The sequence below is a fragment of the Numida meleagris genome, chromosome Z (assembly GCF_002078875.1).
Source record: "Numida meleagris isolate 19003 breed g44 Domestic line chromosome Z, NumMel1.0, whole genome shotgun sequence".
Classification (NCBI taxonomy): Eukaryota; Metazoa; Chordata; class Aves; order Galliformes; family Numididae; genus Numida; species Numida meleagris.
The window spans coordinates 32,376,910-32,392,062 of NC_034438.1; the positions used below are offsets into that span (position 1 = coordinate 32,376,910).

General features: G+C 41.2%; 2 protein-coding genes across 19 annotated transcripts in view; one reads left to right on the top strand and one right to left on the bottom strand.

The window, feature by feature from the left end:
• SNAPC3 (small nuclear RNA activating complex polypeptide 3) overlaps positions 1 to 15,153 on the top strand; it is a 49,116-nt gene that overhangs the window by 14,475 nt on the left and 19,488 nt on the right. For 7 of the 15 annotated variants that reach the window (XR_002433163.1, XR_002433159.1, XR_002433157.1 and 4 more), the window contains one exon: positions 905 to 7,726. The exons of 4 other annotated variants lie outside the window; for them this stretch is intronic. The gene's annotated coding sequence lies outside the window, so the exon portion shown is untranslated. Of the gene's footprint in view, positions 1 to 904; positions 7,727 to 15,153 lie in introns of those variants that run through there. 4 more of the 15 variants (XR_002433162.1, XM_021379596.1, XR_002433161.1 and 1 more) reach the window with 3 other exon arrangements.
• Positions 6,238 to 15,153, bottom strand: part of PSIP1 (PC4 and SFRS1 interacting protein 1) — a 35,369-nt gene continuing 26,453 nt past the window's right edge. For 3 of the 4 annotated variants that reach the window (XM_021379594.1, XM_021379592.1, XM_021379591.1), the window contains 4 exons: positions 12,474 to 12,575; positions 12,067 to 12,286; positions 9,514 to 9,625; positions 6,238 to 6,698 (listed from right to left, as the gene is read on the bottom strand). In XM_021379594.1, coding sequence (XP_021235269.1) covers positions 6,635 to 6,698; positions 9,514 to 9,625; positions 12,067 to 12,286; positions 12,474 to 12,575 — 498 coding nt within the window. In that variant the 3' untranslated portion in view covers positions 6,238 to 6,634. Of the gene's footprint in view, positions 6,699 to 7,707; positions 8,258 to 9,513; positions 9,626 to 12,066; positions 12,287 to 12,473; positions 12,576 to 15,153 lie in introns of those variants that run through there. The other variant, XM_021379593.1, reaches the window with a different exon arrangement.

The window sequence follows — 15,153 nt, forward strand, 5'->3', positions numbered from 1 at the left end:
ATACCTCTCTAATTTGGAGAGAAGGATGTGATGAGGGACCCTGTCAAAGGCTTTGGAGAAGTCCAAGTTGATGACATCCATCGCCCTCCTCCCATCCACCGATGCTGTCACTTCATCGTAGAAGGCCACCAGATTGGTCAGACAAGATCTGCCCTTGGTGAAGCCATGCTGGCTGTCTCGGATTACCTCCTTGTCACGTATGTGCCTTAACATGTCTTCTAGGAGGATCTGCTCCATGCTCTTCCCAGGCACAGAGGTGAGACTCACCGGTCTGTAGTTCTCCGGGTCATCCTTTCTCCCTTTCTTAAAAATGGGAGTGATGTTTCCCTTTCTTCAGTCACCGGGGACTTCACCGGACAGCCATGATTTTTCAAATATGATGGAGAGCGGCTCGGCAACCACATCAGCCATCTCTCTCAGAACCCTAGGATGGATGTCATCCGGCCCCATGGACTTCCACACATTCAGTTTCAAGAGGAGGTCTCGAACTTGTTCCACTGTTACAGTGGGACAAAATCCGCTCCTCTCACCCACACCTCGAGGTTCAGGGTCCCGGCAGACACGGGGAGCCTGGCCACCAGTGAAGACTGAGGCAAAGAACTTATTGAGCACCTCAGCTTTTTCCACGTCTGAGGAAGCCACTTCTCCATCCTCATTTACCAGAGGGGGAACACTCTCCTTGACTTGTCTTCTCTTGCCTATGTACCTGTACAACCCCTTCTTGTTATTTTTCACATCCCTGGTCCTGTGGCATGAATTCAGCAAATGATTACTTGTTATCTAATTAGATGTCTTGGAACTCCATTTATCATGCAGGTATCAGGCTGCTTGCCGGCAGCATACTAAATCCTGTGAATGTAAATCTCTCCTTTTTTAGGACAAAATGATTATTTTCTTCTGACAGGTACGTCAGCCCACCACTGGCCTGTTCATTTTGAAAACGGAGTGGTAAGCCCTGCAGCGTGATAGTTCTTATCCTTCAGGAGTCTGCAGCAGAGGAACTGCCCTGCCCACAGCAACAGCTGGCACCTGTTACACAGTTTGGGTTTGGCAGCTCCGCCGTGCTGCAACAGCTGCTTTGAAACCCCCCTGCAATACATCTTTGTTTGCAGCTTCTGCATTTTCCTCCTCGTCCTCATCTTTTTCCCAGCACCATCCTCTGTCTGCTGCGTCCTGACAGCATATGGGCTTCCCAGTCCTCTTCAGTATTGGAGCTGTGATTACCGATGACAGTATTTCAGCCCACCTACACCCATGTGCGCCTGTGAAGACAGGCTGTTTTCATTACTAAGCAGACACGTAAGTTTTCCTATTTAATAGTTAAACTTGGGCAAATAGTAAACTGCCAAAAAATAGCCGGTCAATAAGGCTTCTGAATGCAGAGTAACGGAGCATTGTCTGCTAATGACAAAGGAAGCACGTGGTGTGCAGCATGGGAATTTTTAAGCGTAATTCTTGGAAGGGTAGAAGTGACTGCAATGTCTGCGGTGTCCGCACGGGAAGAGCGGCCGCAGCAGCTGGCAGCCTGCAGGCAGCGTGTGAAGGCTGGTTTTAGCAGCTGTGGCATAAGAAGTACAACGATGTATCGAATTGTTTTTTGCTTATGGTACCGTTTTAATTACATATACGACATCGCTAATACTATACAAATAAGGGGTTGCTCATTTGTTAACTTTTTTATTCCACCGTGGCTTTAACATTTTTGTTGCCCTCTTCTTTACATTTAATTAATAAGTATTTAAAAAGGTTTAGTCACTGTGACATCAAGTGATTCGACTTAAATGACAAAACAAAAAGGTTACAGTAAGTCGTAGTTTTTAAAGATACTTGAATCCCCAGGTGCTGTCCCATGGCAGCCAGGCCTGATCCTCACTTAATGTTTATTTCTGAGTGAAATCGAACACTGGACCCAGCTGTCCATTCATAGTTAAATTTCTACTACATTGCTCAGTATTTGAGTTTTAGCTTATTGGTAAATGCTGTTAAAATTCAGAGATCACAACTTCTGATCTTTCTTTTTACCGTTACTTTTTAATCTATTTTTTTAGCATGAACAAATTTTTATTCAGGAGATAAGTATACGGATTTTTTTTTTTTCTTCCTGAACTTCATAATGCTTTTCAAACTTAAAAGCATGGAGTTAGTTACGGCACTCTAAAATACAGAGCTAGGAAGAATTACTAAATAAAAGGCATTCACCTGATTCTCTGGTTGCCTTTTTAAATACTTAATGATTTGGCAGCGTGAGCCCTTACAACTTGTTTCACACTTCCAGAAGGTCTTGGTGATTCTCTCCTAATGAAGGGCTTTGCTTTGCTAGCAGGATGGCTATGCAGGATGCTGTCCCCAGGCTGAGGAGGGGAAAAGGTCTATCTGCTCAGCCACCTTGGAACGTGAAATATTCAAGTTTCTTATGGTTTGTAAATGTGCAGTGAACTCAGGTAGTGAAAGCCAAAGCAGCTGAGGGGGTAGAGCTTCACGTCAGTGACTTGCAGCATGCAGCTGGTAGAGCTCCATCTCTGCTTTCATCTCAGTTAACCCTTTGAAATGGAAGCATGGTTGACTCCTTATCTTTTTAATAGTTGTGAAACACAGATGTATCCTGGCTTATTTACAGGTTTGTTTTTTTTCCTAATAGTGTGAAAACAAGGTGGTTTTTCACATACTTGTGGAATATAGCTACTCTTTGGTAAAAATGGGTTTTGATGGAATGGTCAAAATCTGGAGATGCCTGTGTGAGAGTTCCTGTTTATTTGGAATTAGCGTCTTTCTATAAAGACTTTTTGAGGGTAAAAATAGAACCTCCTGTAGTTTCCCAGGGCAACAGCTACCTGTCCTGACAACTGTTTGTAGAAATCTGCGAATTCCAGTCTGCAGTGACTACCTGCATTTGGAAGCCGACTGAGAATGCTGTTTTCCTTTGATCTGCCTCAGTGGCCACATTAGTCTGTCCCCGGAACGACAGTCTGTTGTGTAGCACTACTTATCACTGACATCAAAGATCTGCAGAGGCCAGCGGCCACCTGCCGAGAACAACCTGGTGCTGGACTTGCTGTGACTGTAACGCCGTTCCTCCAGTCAAACCTGGAGTGGTGAGATCTGAAAGCTATTCAATATCACGATACCCAAACCTACCATTTTGCTAGATAAATGCATGTGCATTGTGTACATGAAAAACTTTGCAAGCAATTTTAGTGTGTAGTTTTAGAATTATTTGGTTTTACTTTTGTGGGGGAGGAGATTCCTGTATTCAGAATCTCAGGATTGTTGTAACCTAAGACTTCTTTCCATGCTGAGATTTAACTTCTTATAATCACGTAAGTGGATTCTGCTCGGTAAATACAGGGTTTAATATTTAATTGTTAACCTTTCTGAATGTCTGTAGCTTGAGACTTTAATTTCCCAAGACAGCCAGCTTCTCACTGTGAAGTACTGCTGTAACTGAGTGCAAGTCTTGCAAGATCATTCTTAAAGGTCTTGTACAAAATCATTAATGAGGTGAAGGCCTGAACAGATATTCTGCATTAGCTACTCTGATACGGTAATTCAGCTCTGAAAGTCTATTTATTGTTTTTTATTATGTTGTAAGAGGCCAAGGTACGTCAAAGTCATCAGCTAGGCCTTCAGTTAGAATGTATCTGGGAAGCCCTACAGTTTGTATTATGGAATAACTAAAACCAGTTGGAGGGTTAGTGACAACATTGACATTTTGACTACTTGATTTAATTACAAACTATGAATCTTTTCTGTACTACTTTCCTTGCTCATCCCCAAGGCTTTCAGCATAAGGGTCCGTTCATCAATTCTATGAAACACACCAAAGAAAAGAAGCCTTGTGCATCAATTAGTACCTGAGGGCAGGCACCTTTCTTGGAGTGCACACGTCAGCGTACGGACAAGTGCAGAACTTGGTCTATGATTAAATTTTTGAGCTATTTTTTTACAAAAATCTCTGAGCGTGTCTCTAAGTAGCAGGTCAGAGGCCTTCCCCCAGGCACTCTTCACATCTCTTTGGTTAAGACAGCTGTGAAGGGACTGCTCACAGCTTAATGCGGAAGGGAAATGGTACCGCTGTATGAATATGCACTGAAGCACAAATCTGAAGATTGCTGCAGAAGCACATGTGTACATATGCTTCTATCCGCCGGCATAACTGATTGAGCAGCTGACACTGGTGTGATAAGGTAGAGGTTAAAATATCTCATCTACAAAACTTGCGACCATTCAATATAGTGAAATCTTTATGAGGCTTGCAGAGTATTCCAGTATTAGGAATTCTGCTGTACAAATGCATTAAAACAGACTGCATAAATTCAACTGCTGGTGAACACGGTGTCACTGAATAGTCAACAGAATAATCTTCTGTTGGATCTTCCACATTATCAAACCTGTCACCTTGCCTTCTCATAATGTTACAACTTGTTTGCAGATAAATGAAAAATTAAATGTCATGTCTTCTGGTAAGGGAGATGTACAAAAGCACTAACAGTGCTCAGATGTACCACTGTATAAGTAAGTGGGCAGTTACAGGCAGGTCGAACTGCAAACTGGCCTTACCAGCTGCTCACGTGGAGTAATTTCATGTGGAGGACGCAATCTCTGAAATTCAGAGTGGCATGTTTAGCCGGAAAAAACCCCACACCAATAACCACTGGGACAGATTTTGTCAAAGTTACATCTAAAAAAGTCATAGTGCAATGTATAAATAGCAGTTTTGAGCACGGTGGACTCAGGGCTGCTTGTGAATGGAGTATGAGGTACCAGAATTCTGACTTCAGGTTTCATCTTTCTGTGCTTCTGATCCCTACTGAGTTTATGTTGTTACTTAAAGCACTGCAGGTACGGGGAAGAGGAGGCTATGGCCGTAATCCTGAATTTGGATTAACGCATGCAGTTTAGTTTTCTTTCCCACTGCAAAGAAAAACAGAAGAAAAATAAAGACAAGTGCTAGGAAAAACAGTCTTCCCTCCTCTGGATTAAGAGATGAAGAATAAGTTATCTGTGAGTAGGGCACGACTTCAGTGCAAAAAAAAGCATTATTCTCAAGACAAATCCGTCATGTTTCAGGTTATGGAAAACAGGAAAGCTTGAAAGCAGCATCTCAAGTTATGGGAACACATCTGCAGTAATTATGGGCTGAGGTACTGCATGGTAAAGTTACTTTTTGCTATTACTGAATATCTAGCTGTTTAGCACTGCTCTGATCAAAACTGCAAAAAAAAGGGAAAAAAAGGTGTGTTACTCATTTTAAGTAGAGATCATTCTTCTCAGTGCTATGCTGGTAAAACAAACAAACAAAAAAACAACAATAAAAGGGTGGATTGACTGAAGAAACCATGGCAATTTAAAAAACACAGCAGCAAGAAATAATTTGATTTTTTTTTCAGTATTTCATTGAGTTATCGTGCTGTTTTGTCATACAAGAACACCGAAAACCTCCTTGCTGAAAGGTGCAATTTAAGAGTTGGAAAGCACTGGTTTCCAGTGGGCTGTAATAACTTCTTCTGTGTTGCTGCCTTGAAGGTGACATACTACAAGGTGATAAAAGCACTTGGAGCACTGTCGTCTCCTCTGATCACACTGAAGAAGATTCTTAGGACCACTGAAGTCAATTTCTTCCCTGACCCTCCTCTGTTACCTATTTTGTGACTGCCTGCAAGGTCTTCCTAGGTCTGATACTAGGCAAACTATGTGTTTTAAGAACATTTGCAGAGTAGATTACAGACATCCCATTCCCCTTCGTGCATTTAGGATTTTTTGGTAAAAATGCTTCAGCAGTTTTTCTGTTAATATTGAAGTTAGAAACCCTCAAGTTAATGCCAAGGCAAAGCTTCCAGGATTGAAATAGTACTAAAACTAAGTATGTGTAGTTCCTAGGAATGTTTGAGTTTTTATATGTTTGTATTAAGAACAAGTCTCTCTTTATCACTTTAAATTCTTTAATTTTAGAAGTTGTTGAAGACAGTGTTTTCCAAGCAGCGTGCATCGACAGCTCTGGTCAAAACACAGTACTTCTTTCTAGTATACTTATCATACCAAAAGCATACCATGAAGTCACATTGCAGTAAATTGGCACAATGAGTTTTGCAAGAACTAAACTTGTTTTAAAAAGTGATTAAGTAAACTTGCACATCAACATTTTAATAGCTATAAAAATGTTGCTTCCAGCTCCTACAAAACACGCTAAAGAGATATCCCCACAAGAGCTGAAAAACTACGCACAAACAAAGGTCAGTATCATAGGAAGAGAGGTTTTATACAAATGAAGCAATCAGGCAGTTAAAAGTATTTACTTTTTCCTGCTGCTAACTAGACAAACATACAGTAGTCAGATAAAAATATACTACAACTCTAAGTCTTGTAACATATAGGATTTTCTAGTTTCTCTTCTAAATGGAAATTCGCATTTTGAAATGTGTTACCTGTTAATACTGGATGAAACTATTGGCAAGTGTTTAAATACTTTTAAACCAAGATTAAAGGGGCTTTTATTTCACAAAAAAAAAAACCAACCAAAAAACATTTTAAAATACTATGCTTATAAAATTATTTAAAACTTTCAGCAGTCTATAGATTTCAAATGCAATCCTCTTCAACTAGAATTAAAAAACAAAAGAAAACAACTCCAGTGGTGTCATTTGTTTTCAAAGGCAGATTCTTTTGCTGGTTTTTCAAGCTCTCTCTCTTCACCACATGTCCTAGAATTACAATAAAAGAACATTAACAACCATGAGAAAATGCGGAGAGCAGGTCTTACTCCAGATTTTTTAAATGAAGAGTAGAGGTAAATGATACTGATAGAAATTCAGCAGATGAAGTCTGGAAACTGAAGGAGTATGGATACCAACTGCCTGCCTTCTTTTAAGTGGACTGTCCCCAGACATGAAACTAAGGTAGCAGTAACCAACACCACGTGAATGAGCGTGAAGAGTTGTGAACAGCAGCCATTCAGAGGTTGGATTGTGTTCCATTCAGGTAGTCCTGCAGCGTCCTCTGACAAATACATCAACTCAGATGGAAAAGCAGCCTGGCTTTTTTTCTGCATGGAAGATTCTCATTAACATAACGTTACTGCTTTTATTAGTAGCCCCAGGCAACCTCAGGAACCACCATATCTTTCTACCAACAGAAAGTGGCTATTAAGTACAAAATCACTATGGAAGTATTAGACAACTTCTGTCTTCCAAAATTTTTGAAATGCATATTCAGAAATGCAAGAATGCGTCTTGCCTCTAGTTAACAAAGGGAACACAATTCAGAACGGAGTATGCAGCCTTGCACCTGAGAAGTTTATAGACTACATGCTTAGATTCAGGAGTGGGGACTGCAAGGGTACTTTGAATATTCATGTATTTGTGGTTATTTGCATACCAGTTTCACTTCTGAAAACCAGAGCACTGCACACCAGTGTGTAGCTTTCTTGAATTGAGACAGGTATGTAGACGCTTTTCTCAATCCAAGGTATTCATTAGAGGTTTTGCAAGTTCTGTTTTACATTCATTGTTTGTTAACAAAAGCTGTGCAAAATTTTACACGGTGTAGGGTTGATTTCGTTGTTTAGAAAAATCAAATAAGTGTTGGAGTGTGTGCAGTTCAAGGCCATAGCAAACATTTGTAGAGACAAGTCTTTATTGGCAGAACATGTAACCCCAAATTAGCTCCTTCACAAAACATGTATTTGCAAGTTCCACAGATAAAATCGTAATTACTGAAGTATTAAAACTTATATTGTGTTGTCTCTGAGGTGCTTATTTTGAGACTATTATATTAAACAGCCTGATCCAGGCTTGTCATTTAAGTTTGTGAAGTAGCTGCTATAAGCCTTTTTTCCCCACTACCGCATCAAGCATGCACTCAAGTATTCTTCCTCTTTTTCTTCTAATAGTGAATATAATCTCAGTTAGATTTCCCTTTATCTTTTTGCCATTGGAAGAGCTGTGTTATCAAGAATATATATGAGAAAAGGGAACAGGCAAGGAAAAAATTTGTACCTTGAAGAACCAGTTAAGTAATCATTTATTTTTAAATACTTCTACAAATATACTCCACTGCTGGACAACCAAACTGATTTGCTATTGATTTCAAGTAACTCAGATGTTGCACATCATTAGTACCATACTGTGTTTTTACCACATCTCCCATTTAAGCAGCATACTTTACTCTGTAAGTTGTGCTGGGAACCTGCACTCATGTGTTGATTACACTCCCTTAAGGCGCTGCATGTTGGAGGCAAATGATATGAGATCCTCGTCACTGGCTGAAAACAACCAAATGTCATTTCTGAAAGCTGTGTAGTAAGAAAGCATTAATTCCAAGGCTGCCTCTCAGCTCAAATCAATTTCACATTCATTAAGAAAACAAACAAAAACAATACCATCTTTAGTTTTTCTGACCCTAAATAACTGTCACTATTATGCTTTGTACAACTTCAATTAGACAGATAGCCAGAAGAATGCTAGGCAACTGCAGTTCCTCCTGGACTGCATGAAAAAGGTAATGAAAGGAAAGCTTGCAGTAATACATACTGCTAGACAAAAAGAATCCCTGAGAACAAGTGCAGAAGTGCTCAGAAAAGAACCAAACTGGTATTCTGCTTTAAGGATAATCTTAGGCCTTTTCTCTCGCCCCCTGCCTACTAAATTCTGTTATTTCTCGTGTTCCACAAGGGATTAACTGCTGCTGCTTTTTGTTTACAGAACTACTTTTTCAGTGAGGCTAAGGTTCAAATACTTCAGGTAGAAAGTATTGGAAATTAATTCAAATTCAAACATTCCTATGGCTTCTTGTTTGGAAAACAAGAGTGTGCCAACTGCTGTAATGAAGAGTTCTAAAATGTCACAGGTTTCAACTCTAGCCTGCAGTTTACCTGCATTTAGCCGATACTGGTGACAGTGAAGGACATCAGGGAACACCACGGAGCAGCATCAGGAGGGGGTCAGGATGGGCTTTAGGAAGAAGGCAAGTCAGGCCCTGAACAGGCTCCTAGGGCAGTGGTCACCTGGGCAATGCTCACAGAAGTACGGTTTGAATTTTGGGTGATGCTGTGTGGACTGGGTTTTGGGTGATCCAGGTGTTAGTGCTCAAGCCCTGTGAGCCTGTTCCAACTTAGGATGTCCTATTCTACCACTAGTTTAAGTAGCTTGGCTATTGATCAGAATAAATGGATTTTGGAGAAAAACATTTGATAAATTTAATTTTGTTTCTGTTAAGTTTGGTTCAGACATCATTTACTTCAAGTAGTCTAAAATATAATATGAAGTAGGCACTTTCCTCTATCTCACTGCATGCTGTTTTTCTCCTAAGAACACAAGTCATATTTTGCTTTTTTTTTCCTTCAATCTCCACTGCTGCAGTGATTTCAAAAATAAAATTTTATCATTCTCTGAAGTTGAGAAAAAATGCAAAGAAAACAGTAAATCAGTATGAAGCAGGAAGTTCAATCTATTCATATTCTATTTACATAATTTTACTGTAACAGAACAAATCCTTAGCACATTAAAGTCATTAACTCACTTTTTCTTACTACCAACTTCATGCTTATCTTTCTTTTCTTCAGCATTCTCTCCATTGTGCTGTGATTGGTTGGTGTCTTGAGTTTCAGACCCTCCATTCAAAATCTTTGAACCTTTAAAATGAAAAGAACAGAGGAAAAAACAGTAGAGCAGGCAATAAAACTGTGCTATAAGAAACCCCAGATAATTTCTTACCTTCAAACTCCAACACTGTAAATGTTTTCCCCTCATCTTAACACCTAACTGCTGAAATAATACAAAACAAACAGAAATACCAAATAGTGTTTCAGCTTCTGGAAATTCAATACAACATGGGAAATATGTTCCTTGAGATTTCAGGTTCCTGGCTAAAAACGATATATATTCTGCTAATACTTAATACACTCAAGCAGTGCATTCTGTTCACCTCTCTACTCCAGATGGGTACTTCATGAGATCCCACCTTCAGGGGGGCATACAGCTCTAGGGCCTCCAGCACAAAGACGCGGACCTGGTGGGGTGTGTCCAGAGGTCGTCACATGGGTATCAGAGGGCTGGAGCACCTCCCTTACAGAGGGCAGGCTGCAAAATCTGGGCTTGATCAGCCTGGAGAAGAGAAGGCTTCGAGGAGACATCTCTGCAGTCTTCCGGTACTTAAAGGGGGGCAGCCACAAAGATGAGGAGGAACACTTCATCAAGGAATGAAGCGACAGGACAAGAGAACAATTTTAAACGAAAGGAAGGTAGATTTAGATTACACATTAGGAAGAAATTCTCCATTATGGGGGTGGTGAGGCACTGGCACAGGCTGCCTAGCAAAGCTGTGGATGCCTCATCCCTGGAGGTGTTCAAGGCCACGCTGGATGGGGCCCTGGGCAGCCTGAGCTCCTGACCTGCTGGGTGGCAATCAGCCCACAGCAAGGGGTTGGAACTAGATGATCAGGCAAATGAGGAGCCTCCAGGGACAGGTAGGGCAGAGGGGACAGGGTTAAGCCCTGCTCCCAGCCCCTCAAATCACCGTCTTTATGTAGCAGTACAGCTGGGAACCTGGGCTAAGATACAGCTCAGACTGGGCACAGAGGTAAGGGAGGAAACGTGGGTTCATGAGAAGCAGGTCCTGCTTGACCAGCCTTGTCTCATTCTACGACCAGGTGACCCACCTAATGGATGAGGGAAAGGCTGTGGATGTGATCTGCCTGGACTTCAGCAAAGCCTTTGACTTCACCTCCCACAGCATTCTCCTTGAGGAAAAAAAAAAAAAAATAGCAGCAGCATGGCCAGGCCCAGAGAGTGGTGGTGAAGTGAGTTAAATCCAGCTGGTGACCAGTCAGTGGTGTTCCTCAGGGGTCAGTACTGGGGCATGTCCTGTTTGACACTGTTACTGATAATCTGGGCAAGGGGATTGGATGCACCCTCAGTACATTTTGCAGGTGACACCAAGTTGGGAGAAAGTGTCAATCTGCCTGGGGGTAGGAAGGCCCTTCAGAGGGATCTGGACAGGCTCATCAGCAGGCTAAGGCCAACTGTATGAGCTTTAACAAGACCAACTGCCGAGTCCTTCCTTTTGGTTATAAAACCTCCATGCATTTCTACAGGCTTGAAGCAGAGTGGCTGGAAAGCTGCATGAAAGGGAAGTACCTGGGGGTACTAGTCCACAGCTGGCTGAACATAAGCCAGCAGTGTGCCCAGGTAGCCCCGAAAGCCAACTGAATCCTGGCATGTGTCAGACATAAGTTTAGCCAGCAGGAAGAGAGAGGTGATTGTCCCTCAGTACTTGACACAGGTGAGGCCATACCTTGAGTACCGTGTTCAGTTTTGGGCCTCTCACTACAGGAACAACACTGAGTCCCTGGAATGTGCCAAAAGAAGGGCAAAGAAGCTTGTGAGGGGTCTGAAGCATAAGTCCTATGAGGAGCAGATGAGGGAACTGGGATTGTTTAGTCTGGAGGAGACTCAGGAGAGACCTTACAGCTCTCTACAGCTTCCTCAAAGAAGGTTCTAGCAAGGTAGAGGATGGCCTCTTTCCCCAAGTAACTAGTGTTAGGATGAGAAATAATGGCCTTTGGTTATGCCAGGGGACGTTCAGCTTGAATATCAGGAAAAATTTATTCTCAGAAAGAGTGGTGATGTATTGGAACACACTGTCCACAGAGGTGGTGGAATCAAGGTCCCTGGAGGTTTTCAAGACGTGTAGATGTGGCACTTCTGGATACTGTCAAGAGCAGTCACAGGCATGGGTTTATAATTGGACTCAGTGATCTTAGTGTCCCTTCTAATCTTAATGATTTTATGTATAAGCTCTATTATTAAAGTCAAAGCAGGAATTTTAACTTCACAATTTTTGTGATGAATACGTTTTGCTCTGGAATTACAGGAGAGTTTGTTCTTAATGAATTCTTGAGGAGTGTAACTTTAGGTTTAAATACAAATTGACAGTTCATTTTATTTCAAGTTAGAGATTTACAAAAAATCTCCACTGAACCATCTTGCTACATGAGGAAAAATACAGAACACTATTTATCTCAATATAGGATAATATAGATCTTTTCTATTATGAGACACTAAAAACACATACCTGTTTGGTCCTTTTCCTTCTCATTTTTTTTGCTTGTTCCTTTCTTCCACTGTTCTTTGGTTTTGTTGGCTTCCTCATGCTGCTTCTGCTCAGCAAGTGATTTATTTAGTACTTGGGAGAGAACAGAATCTCCTTCCCCAACCAGAAACATGGTCTTGAACTTGTTATATAGCATTGTAGATTTCTCCATGATAACTTGGCTAACTTTGAACTTCCGTATCTGAAATCAAAGCAATAAAACAAGTAGCTCCACTTATGTATTTAAATACTTGTGTAAAATTCATCAAATGCTAGATGAAATACCTACTTTAACTTGAAATGAGAACACAGACTTTTACACTCTCTGAAGCAGTAGGCAACATGTAAATTTAAAATACCATTTGCTTAAGTAACATTGCAGATCTTACCTTCTTGAGTGTCAGAATCATCTCCGTATGTTTCTGAGCTTGTTGCATTGAGACTTGAAGAGATGCCAATTCATCAAGAGCCTCAATACACCTGTTCACATCCTGCAGATAAATAAGTTAGTCTGATGACTTCACTTAAATGTGAATAATTCTTCATTAGCTACGTTGAATTTATTTCCACATTTAATGATAATTTCTTATAAAATCCTTAATTTGACTGTGTAATTAATTTTATAACAATTCTCTACCATCAAGGTCGCAAACATGAAGATTACCGTTGCTTGCATTTCAACTATTTATATACCAAAAGTCATGTCATTTGAATAACTTATTTAAATAAACAAATAAGTAAAACCAACTTCATACTTCCATTATACAACCTCAAACATTCTGCTTCTTTTACAATTCTAGTGCCCCACTACCTAAAGCTGTTCTTCAAATATTCAGCCTTTCTCATTCACAATTTTTCCACAAGTGACCTCCCTCTGAGAAGCAAAACAGAGCAGACTGCCTCTGACAGACAGAATGGTATCTTCATAGATTATTCAGTTAAAAGCTTGATAAATGACACTATGGAGGACACTTAGAAGTAATCACGTGTTATCTTCCAGTGCCCAGAAATTTCATCCTAATCACCAAGAATTTTCAAAGACTAACTGGAGTGGATGCATGGTAACGTTATCAAGCACCCTCAGCATTCTTGGGTTTATTCCACATCAAATCCCACTTCATTTAAATGTTTCCTTTTCATTTAAATGTTTCTTCTGTCCACTGAGCACATTCTTCATGTCTTTCCCCCCCCCCCCCCAATAGATTCCCCAGCCCACTAAGCAGCAAGCCCACATTGTCCCAGACTACCTTTTGCTGGTGATGTACATGATGAAGCCTGCATTTCACTTGATTCAAATCCAGGTGGATTTTGGCCTTCCTGAAAGCCCATCCATCTGTACTTGGACAGTGTCTGCATATTCCTCCCAGGTCACTTGTTCCTGTTCTCACTACCTGTATGCTTGCTTTTTATGTCTGAATTTAATCAGCAGCAACTTGTTCAACTATGCTGCCTTCCTGCCATTTTTGCTCATGTTATTGCTCATCAAGATGGACCAATCTTAAGGAGGCCAATTCCTGCAAACTGGTCAGATCTCTTGTTCCCCTTTTCTCTCCTGGAAGAGCTCTCAAGGGATTCTTCCAAGCAGGTCCTTTCAGAGACCACAGTCTGCTCTCCCGAGTCCACAGCTTCGATCCTTCTTGCCATGCTCCCTTTTTCCAGCATCCTGAACTCCACCATCTCATAGTCACTGCAGCCAAGATTGCCCTCAATATTTGTATCTCTGATTAGTTCCCTTCACTAAGAATCAGGTCCAAAAAGGTGTCTTCTCTTGTTAGTTCTCTGATCCAATGTCAGGTAATTCTCACGCTCCAGAAATTGATTGGATGGTTATGTAATCCACATGGTTAGCTCCACTAGGGATCAGGGTGGTCCTACAAGTACCAGAACCTTTGAACCTAAGGTATCTTTCACCTACTTCGAGAACCCATTATCTGCTTCTTAATTTGGTGATCTGCAACATCTAAGATGTCTTAGTCACTATCACCCTCATTTATCTATCTAGCCACTAATCTTGACTATAATTTCATAGTTGTCTTAACAGTCCCAGTGCAGAGATCCAAGCATTCCCAGTAGTTTCTCACAGCCATTTCCTGTCTTGCCTTCCTGGCACCTGTCCTTCCTCAAAAGCCTCTGTTCATCCATGTGAACATTCGAGTCGTGTGAACTATTACACCAGATTTCTGTGATCCCAATGACATCACAGACCAACAACTGCAGACATCTGTCTAATTCCAAATTCCCCACTGCATGTGCATTAGCACGCATGCACTTCAGAGAGGCACCTGGTTGAGCTGACCTTAGAAAAATTTAGAGCCTTCTTTGTAATGCTGTGCTGTTGGCACTCCCTCATTTCTGTTCATGTACTTGTAATCAACAAAACAGGACCAAAATGGCATTGCTACAAGGTCACTTCTGTTCATGTCATCCTCCATTGTTTGCTACCATTCTGCTCCATCATTTCCTCACTTTTTCTTTCACTGTTTTTTCTGTTTAAATTTCTTTAACCAGCTTAGCCAGCCTTTTGGCAGCAATACCTTTCCCCAGTTATTCAGGTCGATCCTCTTGACTCCTTGCAGTCCTTGACCTTCAAATTGTTCCTATCATCACAGCAGCCAAATCCTGTTGCTTACATCAACACATCAACTCCAGAACTAATTGCTAATCCACAAGATCCATCCATTTCTTCACAAGCTCCTTCCCCTCATTAGGAGGATGGAGACTACCACCTGGCTCCCCGTGCACTTGACCATCATCCTCAAAGCCACACAAACATGCTTGATACTTTGCAGATCTCCCTTGACTGTAACAGGCGTTCAACATAGAAAAGCAGCAGCAGTTAATAAATAGCCTGAGGGTCAGACAAGCTTCAGCCATCTGTTCATAGAGTTCAAAATCTAGAGCTCCCAAGAAGCAGCAAACAAGGAGCTGGGAAAGCAGATAAGGGTTGCCACCTCTTAGACCAGGGAGTCCTCAAATTTCTACACTCACTGCCTCCTGGTGCTCCTGCCTGGCTCATGCTGAGTGAGCACAAACAATTCACTAGTCACAATCCTGTCTGAATTTTTCTGA